Source organism: Physeter macrocephalus, chromosome 10 (assembly GCF_002837175.3).
Source record: "Physeter macrocephalus isolate SW-GA chromosome 10, ASM283717v5, whole genome shotgun sequence".
In the NCBI taxonomy this organism is placed as follows: domain Eukaryota; kingdom Metazoa; phylum Chordata; class Mammalia; order Artiodactyla; family Physeteridae; genus Physeter; species Physeter macrocephalus.
Window position 1 is genome coordinate 16,165,445 of NC_041223.1, and position 11,399 is coordinate 16,176,843.

Genomic DNA, 11,399 nt, shown 5'->3' on the forward strand with positions numbered 1-11,399 from the left:
AAACTTGAGGGCTTCCCTGGTGGCACAGTGGTTGAGAGTCCGCCTGCTGATGCAGGAGACATGGGTTCGTGCCCCGGTCCGGGAAGATCCCACATGCCGCGGAGCGGCTGGGCCCGTGAGCCATGGCCGCTGAGCCTGCGCGTCCTGAGCCTGTGCTCTGCAACGGGAGTGGCCGCAGCAGTGAGAGGCCCGCGTACCGCAAAAAAAAAAAACACCAAAAAAAAAAAACAAAAAAACTTGAAAAAATTAGAGCCACGTTAAGAAAGTATCTGTTCCTCTTCTCAACCTGAGGAGTGGGAAGGGGGAAGAGGGAGATAAATTCCAGGAAAAAGACAAAAATACTATACGAGTCATGATTTAGATAATAATACTAGACTGTGACGTGATTTCAAGCAACTGATGAAGTGTAAAAAAAGGAAAAACAAGGAACTCCCTGGTGGTCCAGTGGTTAGGACTTGATGCTTTCACTGCTTTCAATCCCTGGTCAGGGAATCAAGATACACAAGCCAAGCGGCCAAAAAAAAAAAAAAACATTTGACTATTCCTCCTCAATACTAGTGGAGTCTGTGATATTAGAAACAAAGAGCAGGGAATAAACTCTTGCATGCTACGTAGCTCAGCAAAGTGTTGACCCAGTCATTAATGTTTGTGATGATGGTTATTAATTTTCAACACAAAAATCAACAAAGTGCAGATTTATTTATTGCTCAGAACAAAATGAAATGCTATCAACTCTGACAATATAAAAGAGCCCCTAATAAGGTGGAAAATGAGTATCCTTTCTTACAAAGTGGAAGGGTTAAGGGATAGTGTCAGTTTATAAATCATGGAACAAAAAATTGAGGTTAAAGTATATTACTCAAAGTTACAAAGGTAACCACAAAAGAGGAAGCAAAAATTACGGTATAACTATATGTGGGGAAGGGAGTAAGTTTAGAGGGTGTAAATACTCATCCATCTTGGCAGGAGGTCAGTAGATGATGTCTAAAGTTGATAAAGAAATAGCAGTTTAAGCATATGCTTTAGAGACTGAAGACAATCACCAGAAGACCGAAATACGTAGTTAAAAGTGTTCACTCGAGGCAGTCTGGGAGCGGGGAGGAGCAGGGCAAGCAATTGTTATTTTTCATTATAAACCCTTCTGTATTATTTTATCTTTCAAACATGCACACATGGTTACTGGACTAAAGATTAATCTTAATTGTCCTAACCTTGTTATCACAGATGGATAGTACCTATAGAGATGGATATACAATGTGTATTTGCTCTAGTGAGCAAGATGTAAGATGTGGCAGGGACTCCTTTTCTTTTCTTTTAATTTATTTATTTTATTTACTTATTTTTGGCTGCATTGGGTCTTCGTTGCTGCACGCAGGATTTCTCTAGTTGCGGGCAGCGGGGACTACTCTTCGTTGCGGTGCACCGGCTTCTCATTGCGATGGCTACTCCTGTTGCGGAGCACGGGCTCTAGACGCGTGGGCTTCAGTAGTCGTGGCTCGCAGGCTCTAGAGTGCAGGCTCAGTAGTTGTGGTGCACCGGCTTAGTTGCTCTGTGGCATGTGGGATCTTCCCAGACCAGGGCTCGAACCCGTGTCCCCTGCATTGGCAGGCAGATTCTAAACCACTGCGCCACCAGGGAAGCCCCAGGTACTCCTTTTCTTTCACAGTGGTAGAACTGGGTGCATTATCTAGCCTCTCTGTAGTTATGTGTAGCCTTATGGTTAAGTTCTTGTCAATGAGAACACAGGCAGAAATTATGTATGCAACTTCAGATAATGCCCTTCAAAGGAATGCACGTTTTCTCCTTTCCCCATTTTTCTCCCCACCAGCTGGAATATGGAAATGATGGAGGTAAACTATCTTCAACTTTGTAGATGAGGGAAAGACTTTAGGAAGCACAACAAGAAAGAAGGAGCCCAGGTCCTCAAGACCATGGAACCACCATATTAGTTCTGAACTGCTTATACTTGGATTGTTACAGGAAACAGAAACTTTCATTTTGTTTAAGCCATTGTTATTTTGGTCTTTGTTACAGCAGACGAACAGGTACCCTAAAACACAAGGTATCTGAGGAGTAAAATGAGATCAGTTTGAAGAACAGGATTGGAGTTGGAGCATGGCAACAGGTTGCAGAAGACCCTTAAAAGGCCTGAAAGCTAAGCAAGAGGTGTTTACAATTGATACAGTAAGCAATAGAAGTCTAGGCAGAAAAGAGACATAACAGAAAGCAGTACACTAGGACAATCAGTATAACGTGTAGAATGAACCTGAGGGGAGAGAAATTGAAAGTGTGATGACCAGACACTTGAAGGCATATCACTCCAAGTGACAACTAAGAACCTAGGCTAGGATAGTATCAATGAAAATGCAGTGAAAGGGATGACTATGAAAGGTATTTGTAATAACTGTTGAGTTAATTTGGGGACAGTCTGAAAGAATCAATAACTATTCCAAGACTTTTGATCTGGGAGAATAGAAGACTAGAAGCAATTCTGGCAGAGATGGAGAAAGAAGAGATCCTGTGCTGGTATGAAGCACTGAAAACACAGGTAAGAAAATAAGCTGCAGATGGATTTCAAGTCATGTAGAAACATTCTCTAAATTTCTGTAAGTAACTTGTTACAAAGTTATATCTCAATGAAAGAAATATTACATAATTATATTAGTTTTATGACTTGAGTGGTTGTTAATCATCTACTCTCTATTTCTTCTCCACTAACAAAATGCCAGGGAAAACAGTAAGAAATGAACAAAATGGTCCCCTCTTATTTCCCATCTAGAATGATTAGGCGTGATAAGAGGTAAGTGGAGCCTGAGACACTCTCCATACAGAAAATCTGAAAGGGATTAGTTTTAAATTCACACTATAATCAAAGAAGAATTTTAAGTGATGTCAAGTTATGATAAAGCATATCATCTAAGACCAGAGATTATTCAAAAATACATCTTTCTGGGGGGAGGTGATGAATTGGGAGATTGGGATTGACATATATACACTATTGATACTATGTATAAAATAGATAACTATGGGCTTCCCTGGTGGCTCAGTGGTTAAGAATCCGCCTGCCAATGCAGGGGACACGGGTTCGAGCCCTGGTCCAGGAAGACAGCACATGCTGCGGAGCAGCTAAGCCCGTGCGCCACAACTACTGAGCCTGCGCCCTAGAGCCCGCGAGCCACAACTACTGAAGCCCGCGCACCTAGAGCCCGTGCTCCGCAACAAGAGAAGCCACCGCAATGAGAAGCCTGCCCACCGCAACGAAGAGTAGCCCCCGCTCACCGCATCTAAAGAAAGCCCACGCACAGCAATGAAGACCCAACACAGCCAAAACTAATACATAAATAAAATAAAATAGGTAACTAATGAGAACCTACTGTATAGATCAGGGAACTCTACTCAATGCTCTCTGGTGACCTAAATAGGAAGGAAATCCAAAAAAGAGGGGATATATGTATACGTATAGCCAATTCACTCTGCTGTACAGTAGAAACTAACACAACATTGGTAAAGCAACTATACTACAATAAAAATTAATGTTAAAAAATACACCTTTCTCTAAACCATTATCAGTCTTAATAAATACATGTAATTAACTATCTTGACACTATTTCTCAAAGGAGGATGTTCCTTGCACTCCTCACATCTCTGACAAACTAAAATGTTATGCAAAACTCTAAAATATAGGTAATCAAAAGTTAACTTCTGTGGCTCTCTCCTAAAACACACACACCCACCCATCCCCCAACATACACACCCCACAGGTGATTTCATGCAAACCGTGATGTGACTAAATTGACAGGATCTTGGATCTGGAAGGGTCCTGAGAGGTCTAGTATACAGTGAAAGCAGATGACAAATCTCTTCCACAATATCCCTTACAGTGAAATGGTCAACCTTTCTTTGCTGCAACATATCCAGTGACAGAAAACACTACTTTTCAAAGCCAAATCTTTGACTGTTAGGATAGCTTTGTGAACACTTCCTTACAATGAGCCAAAATGTGCCTCCCATTTGTCCTGGTTTTACCCTCTACTACATGATTTCCTTCAAATATTTGAACATTACTGCTCTCTGTAACTTTCTCATTGCTAAATCAAACAACCTCCATCTCATCAAATCATCATATAAAATGCTGACGCTCTTGTCATCTTGGCCACTCTTGTCTGATAATCCTCGGTTTTTCACTGCTATGCTTAAAGCACGTTGGCCAGAACTAAATGCAACACTAATAAAAATATGTAGAACAGCACAATGGAACTAAGATCACATTGAATAGAATGGAATACAACCTATTACGTAGATTTAGTGCTGCCCAATAGAACTTCTCATGATAATGGAAATGTTCTACATCTGCACTGTCCAGCAGGTCAGCCACTAGCCTCGTGTGGCTACTGAGCTCTTGAAATGTGGTTGGTATGACTGAGGAACTGAATTTTTAATTTTAGTTAAATTTAAGTAGACACATTGATATTAAAATTCTCCCTCAAAATCTTACCTATTAGGGGCTTCCCTGGTGGCGCAGTGGTTGCGCGTCCGCCTGCCGATGCAGGGGAACCGGGTTCGCGCCCCGGTCTGGGAGGATCCCACATGCCGCGGAGCGGCTGGGCCCGTGAGCCATGGCCGCTGGGCCTGCGCGTCCGGAGCCTGTGCTCCGCAACGGGAGAGGCCGCAGCAGAGGGAGGCCCGCATACCAAAAAAAAAAAAAAAAAAATCTTACCTATTAAATCTTATTCAATGCACTGTAAGTTTACTTACTAGTCTACACCCATAAGACTGACTTAAGTTAAAATGAGGAAGTATTTTCTGGATTCTAAATGAAGCCCAAATTTCTGAAAAGAAGTCACTTAGGATTTTATTACCCGGCTATCTTTGGCCCGTGAATGCACATGATAAAACTAATAGAATATTCTCTTTTCCACTATTTATGCTACTAGTTGATAAGAACTGACACTCTAAATAGAATGAGAATAATTTCAATTTATTTGCAGAGATAAATAAGGATACAAAAACTATAAATTATCATAATGCTTACAAATTGAAGTGCCTACTGAAGGTCTCCACTTTAATGTCTTATAAGGAACTCAAACCAAACATCTCCCCAAATAAACCCCTGCTCTCCCACACTTCCCTGCATCCCCCACCCCCCCCAAATCCCTGCTGCTCACTTATTTCCAACTCAGAAAATGGCAAATCATTCCCATTTTGCCGAGGTCTAAAACCTTAGTGTCATATCCTCGACTGCAGTCTTTCTCCTACACCACAAATCCAAATCTAGCACGTTCTATTTTCTCTGTCTAGAATGCCTGTTCCCCAGCTCTACCTGCATGGCTTGAATTTCTTCCCCTTCACCAAATCTCTACTCAAATGACACCTTAGTGAGGCCTTCTTGCCTCCAACTGCAAACCTACTACGCCATACTCCCTATCCTCCTTCCTTACTTTGCCACTTATCATGTGAACATATATTTTATTTGTCTGCTCCCACAAGTAAGCTACAAGAGAGAATAGATGTTTGTTTCTCATTGCTGTATCCCCAGTGTCTTGCATATAGAAGATAGTCAAATATCAGTTGACTGATTTGACAAATTCTATATACATTATACATGCAAAATGACACAATCAAGGATGCAAAGGAAATATAAGTAGAAATAACTGATGGATTAGGGTAGTGGACTGAACTTTTTTTACAAAAATAAAATAGGTAAAAGAACAATTGTTAGCTTTGTTTTACGTGGCCAGGACAGCATTTGAAGTCTGTTAAGAGTTAACCTTCCACAAACACTCTGGTTTGGACACCCCTGCTCTAGGAGACCACCTCTCTCCAGCTCATCCACTCCTGCCCCTTCCTTTCCCTTTGACCAGGGCGTGAAATTATCCCAACAAAAGTAGAAAATAAACTCTAATATAAACATTACTTGAATTGTCCCATTCCCTGGACTAAGTAGGCTCACAGTTGTTTTGAATTAAGTTAATTTGTTTCATGAGTACCTTATCAGCCTATAATTATAAAAGAATACTTTTCATTTCTAAAGACCTGTAATGTCCAACATGTGGCTAGTAGTTAAAGTTAATTTAAATAACACAAAAATCCAGTTCCTCAGTTGTGCTAACCACATTTCAAATGCTCAATGCCTAATGTAGCTGGTGGCTATGGCATTGAACAGCACAGATACAGACATTACAAACAGCTCTGTTCGGCAGGACTGCTACAGACTTTTTTCCTAAAATTTTATTTTAAAGCATAAAACTGATTCAACTGAAACACTGGCAGGGTTTAATCGTGTAATTTTCAGTTCTCTGTGTCAGTGATTCTCAAGTGTGGTCCCCAGACCAGCAGGAGAATATTACTTAGGAACTTGTTAGAAATACAAATTATCAAGAGCCCCAGCAATCGGTCTTAATTTGTTTTAACAAGCTCTCCAGATAATCCAGGAGATTCTGAAGCATGCTCAAGTTTTAGACCACTGTTCTCGGTCACTTAAGAGCATTTATCATCACAACATAAGCTATGAGATATTATGAGATGTACCATTAGAGTCTAAAGTAATCTGTAAATGATATATCAAGTATGAAATCATAAACAATCATATTTCTATTACATCTTATAAAAGAAAAACCTCAGTAGGTATTTTCAATAAAATTATTATAATAATATTAAAATGAAACCAATCGTGAACTTTATTTCGTTTAAAAAAAATTAAAACTGTAATTTGCTTCCTCTTCCAATTTGCAGACCCTTTTTCACTTCAATATCAGCATAATCACATTTTAATCTTTTTCTAAAGATTTAGTTAGAAGTCTTAGGAAGAATACACAAGGGTGGAATAACCTGTAAAGAGTGAGAAATTTTCAATTGGTGCCAACTGAAATTTTCCTTTGAGCAAATAATACTGTTGTAACAAACTAATAAATGAAATCTATTGGCTAGAATCAATTCAGCAAGAAGTTGAAACTAAAGTTGCACAAGTGTTACAAAAGAGGCTAAACAATTTGAGCACTCTTATTTCCTCTTACCAATCATAGATCTAGTATAAAACGAAACATCCACAATATCAACATCCATGTATGTTAAATATTTCTCATTAAATTTTCTGATAGGAAAACATCCTTAGAAATTTCAGCTAAGAATAGTAATGCAATACATTAAAGTAACTATAAAACCACTGGGAAAAGATCTAGTTTTGGCTGACTACAAATTTGGCCCAGAAAGGAGAGACTTTAAGAGCCTGATTGATTACAATTTCTGCCACAGCCAAGTGTCTACTGCGATAACCTACCGGTGGAAAATTACTTAATCACAATTCAAGTACAGAATGTTTCAGGCGTGTATCCTGTACTAGCAGGCACTAGATCATTTGAAGAAATTTTATTAAAATATTTACAACATATTGAGCTTCTGCTCGACCCGTGGGAACCTAAATCACACTTAATATTGTCTCAGCACATAAATTTCCACTTCCAATCAAATATCCTTCCATAAAGTGAATACTGGCAATGCTTGACAGGATTTTTAAATCTAAACATTCATTACTAAACGCTAAGGAAACAAGTTTTAAATACTGTTTAAAAAAAAAAGTCAAATGACTAATACTAAGTATTAATACTAACCATGTGCCAGCCAATACTATTTATTTCTCTCACTAATCTTGGTATTCCTAGTATAGATCCAAGCATATAATATATATTTAATTGGCATTTATAAAAAAAGGAATGATTATTAAATTGTTTGAGAGGATTCAAAGATACTAAAAAAAAAAAAAAAAGCCCCAGCCCTCAAGGAGGTTACAAATAGAATTAGGAAACATGACAAACACATGAAAAGCTAAATAATCCATAACAATTAAAAATACCACGTGGCAGGATTGTGATTATTTGCAAAGTCAGTGGCAAAGAAGAGTGCTATAAATTCCAACCAGAGTGAGAGTATGATGGACTGCGGTCCTTCTGGTCTCCCGAGCAGACGGTGACACTACATTTCGATTAAAATAAGAAAGTGACACAGCACTCGTCCCACCCTAAAATTATCATCAGAGGAAAGAATACAATAACTAAAGATAATGGTGTAAAGAAACTTCCAGACAAGGCTTTTAAAGCATATGGTAGACCTGAAAAAAGTTAGAACATTCCACATACACAATCGTTTGCTGGATCCCAGGACCTCTAAAGGCTCCTGAAATACGCTGTCCCTCAGGAAGAGCATCCCCTAGTTACCTCTTCCTCCGCCCCCCACGAAGCTTTCCACTGGACAGCCGCCCCAGAAATTTCTCCCAGCATCCGCAATGACATTACTCTCATCTCCCTCTCCCTCCCCTCGCCAGTATCAGACAGTGGCATCTCCCGCCAGAGGAAAAAACGAAGGGCGGGGGAGGCAGAACAGGGGAGAAAGCTTGCAGCTAGGTCGACTGATACGACAGACGAGGAAGTGAGAAGACGCGGGGGTCGAGGGCGGGGTCCCCTCAGTTCCAGCCCAGTCTCTACGAGCCCTGGCCAACATCCCACTCCCCAAGGCACGCCCCTCGCCCGCCGGACCCGGACAGGGAGGTGGCGGACTCGAGTGACAGCCCCATCACCTGTGCCGCGCCCCCTTCCCCAGGCCCGCGGGGAGACGCCTGCCCCTGCCCCACTAGCAGCGGCCCCTGGCTCTTTCTCTCTGGTTCCTGTGCACGTCGCCGATGAGTGACAGGTCCCGGGGGAGGCAATCGCCAGCGCCTGCCGTTCGGGACCGCTGGTGCAACCGTGCGCCAAAGCCTTCCAGCAGGCACGGGGGTAGACGGAACGTTCCGGACGGCCCAGGAGATCCGATCCAGGCCTGGCCTTCCCCAGTTGCCCCACACCGGGCGGGGGTGGCACTTACTGCGGAGGTTGTGGATTAGCTCCGAGTGGCTGGCGCCGCCGGATTTCCAGGCCATCGCTAAGCACACCCGGAGCAGGTACAGAACCACCTTCAGCGCGGCGACAGTGCCCAGCAGCTTCCCCAAGAGTGAGACCACCTCCCACACGGTCACCGCCCCGCTCGCGTCCCCTCTGTAGCCGCCGCTGCTACTGCCGTCGCCGCCGCTGCCGCCACTGCGCGCTCCCGGCATCCCCCGCGGCACGCATGCGCCTTATGACGCCGCGCGGACTCGGGTGCGGCCGGGTGGGGCAGGAGGCGGGGGTGGCCTCATGCCCTGCAGCCCGCGCGAGGGCCCGCTGCGGCCGCCCGGGAGTGGCGGGTTGGTCTCGCTGAGTCAGCGCCACCGCCACCGCCACCTCTGAGTGGTCTTTCTGAGGCCTCGGGCTGCGCAGCGCCTCCTTGTTGAGTTTGTCCAGGCGGGGTGGGCCCTGGCGCGGTCGGTGGCGAGCCTCGCTGCGGCTCTGGTCACCGAGCGCGGTGGCGGGATGGCAGGGCGGATCTCGTTCCGCTGCTGCTGGTGGCTTCGCAGTCGCAGCTAGATCAGCTGTTGAGAGCGGCGGGTCTGCTCCTTTAGCTGTCCAGATTGTTAGACGGTGGGCTTCCTTCGTCCTGCCTCACCCAACCTAATGAATGACTAATATTTAGGTCGGTTGGAGACCGAGCTCCCTATGGTGGAGCCTCAATAATCTTAATAGAACTGGAGGGCAAAGGTCTTCTCTAACCCGAGTACTCCAGCCTCTGGCTTGTGACAAGTACATTAGTGTTTCGTTAGCAGAGACTTTGGGACCCTGATTTGTTCTCAACTCTAAAGCACAAATTCAGAGAGTGGAAGAATACCGAGACCTGGGGTGGGGGTTGGAGCGTGGGGAATCCTTTGCTCCTTAGGACAGCGCACTTGGTTAAAAATACTACAGTATCCTATGGCGAATGTGTTATTCGCCCAACACAAGTGTGCGTTTTCAGCTATTTAAGCCTCACAAATTCCACCATTGGACTGGACGCCAGGTTTGTTGCTATCAGCTGTGCAAGACACTGAGTGAGAAGCTGACAAGGAGCATTGCCTGTAGCATCCAACTTGCTGACTCCTGATCGGAACTGAGACTGGAAGAATCCGGTCACATTTAGTCCAATACACTTTTAAGGAAGGAAACAAAGCTATGTCAAGACATCGATGCTACTGCGTCAGCAACAAGTTTCGTATTCTAACCAGACCTTAGCAAATGTGGTATCTAGTCTACTTCCAATCCTAAATATACTCATATATTAACTATTTCCCTGTGTTCTGCAATAATAAATGAAACAGTATTCTTTACTTCAATATTGGGAATAAAATTGTCAGTTTGGGACTAATAATTTTCTATTTCATCTCTCTGCAGTTCCCTAATAGTCTTGCAGTTGAAAACAAAACAAAACGACACCAGTCAATTTTCAGTAAGAACCTGATAACTCTCTCTAAAGCTGACCTAGATGAACTGCATTTCCATGAGGTGCTTCCATAAGCTGTGGCTAGGAAATAGGACTGCCAATATCAGAAACAAAATCATGGCCCCTTTTAAAGAAACAACCAACAGTTATGAATATAGTATAAAGGAGTTTTTTTTTTTAAAAAGATGAATAAGTCATACCTCTTGTATGTAATAAGATTTACATTCAAATTGGGGAGATTTGCATCAAAAGAAAATTAGCAACGGGGCAAAATATAAGGGCTATTAGTGGTCTAGATATTAAGGGACATGTTTATTTCGATCATCATGGGCTGGAGTAATAGGAAAACATAGAGGAAAGAACTGGTCCTTGAAGGATGGTCAGGATTCTGAGAGACAGGAATTTTTTTAAAAGCGGGGGAGGGTGTATCATAGGTCTAATCAAAAGCATCAAGGAACCTAAGGCTCTGATTCCTGAGCTGTCGACGTTACAATTAAAAATCATTCTTAATTATATACATAAATGAATTGAGGATGGTCACACAGGCAATGGGAGTCCACATTAGAACTGGGGTCCTCAGAATTGCAACTCCAGTTTCTGACAGTGTGTATTAACAACGTTGAAGAAAAGGATTTGTTTGGGGGACGGGGAGGGAGAGGTTTTGAATAACAAATTGGTACGTTGACGGACGTACTTCCAGGAGAATTTAAGAATTTTGAATATTTTCTATGCGCGGTGAAATGCAAGACAATGTTTAGATGTGGCTACTAGGTCGTTTCTCTTGCATTGATTTTGTTTTGTTTTTGCTCTTAAATTTGTCTTACATTGCAAAGTTATTACATAAATGTATTGTCTCGGTGTTTCTATACCGTTTGCAGATTAGGTGCAGGTCCTACAGCACAAGAACGGGAAACACCCTTGCCTGGGTTCAGAGCCTCCTGGGTGGGGCAGGGCGTCCCAGCTCCCTCCCACTTGAGGGTTGGTGGTTCGTTCCCGCACTGCCTGCAGAGGAGAATTGGCTCTTTGCAGCCACCGTCTCTCGTAAGGTCCGTTCCAATCAGGGCTCAGCGGGAAGGGGCGGG

General features: G+C 43.0%; 1 protein-coding gene across 2 annotated transcripts in view; it reads right to left on the reverse strand.

Moving 5' to 3' along the window:
* Positions 1 to 9,265, reverse strand: part of PCMT1 (protein-L-isoaspartate (D-aspartate) O-methyltransferase) — a 47,351-nt gene extending 38,086 nt beyond the window's left edge. Inside the window, exon 1 of one of the 2 annotated variants that reach the window (XM_055087439.1) lies at positions 8,854 to 9,091. In XM_055087439.1, coding sequence (XP_054943414.1) covers positions 8,854 to 9,082 — 229 coding nt within the window. In that variant the 5' untranslated portion in view covers positions 9,083 to 9,091. Of the gene's footprint in view, positions 1 to 8,853 lie in introns of both variants that reach the window. The other variant, XM_007107908.4, reaches the window with a different exon arrangement.
* Positions 9,266 to 11,399: the final 2,134 nt, after the last annotated feature.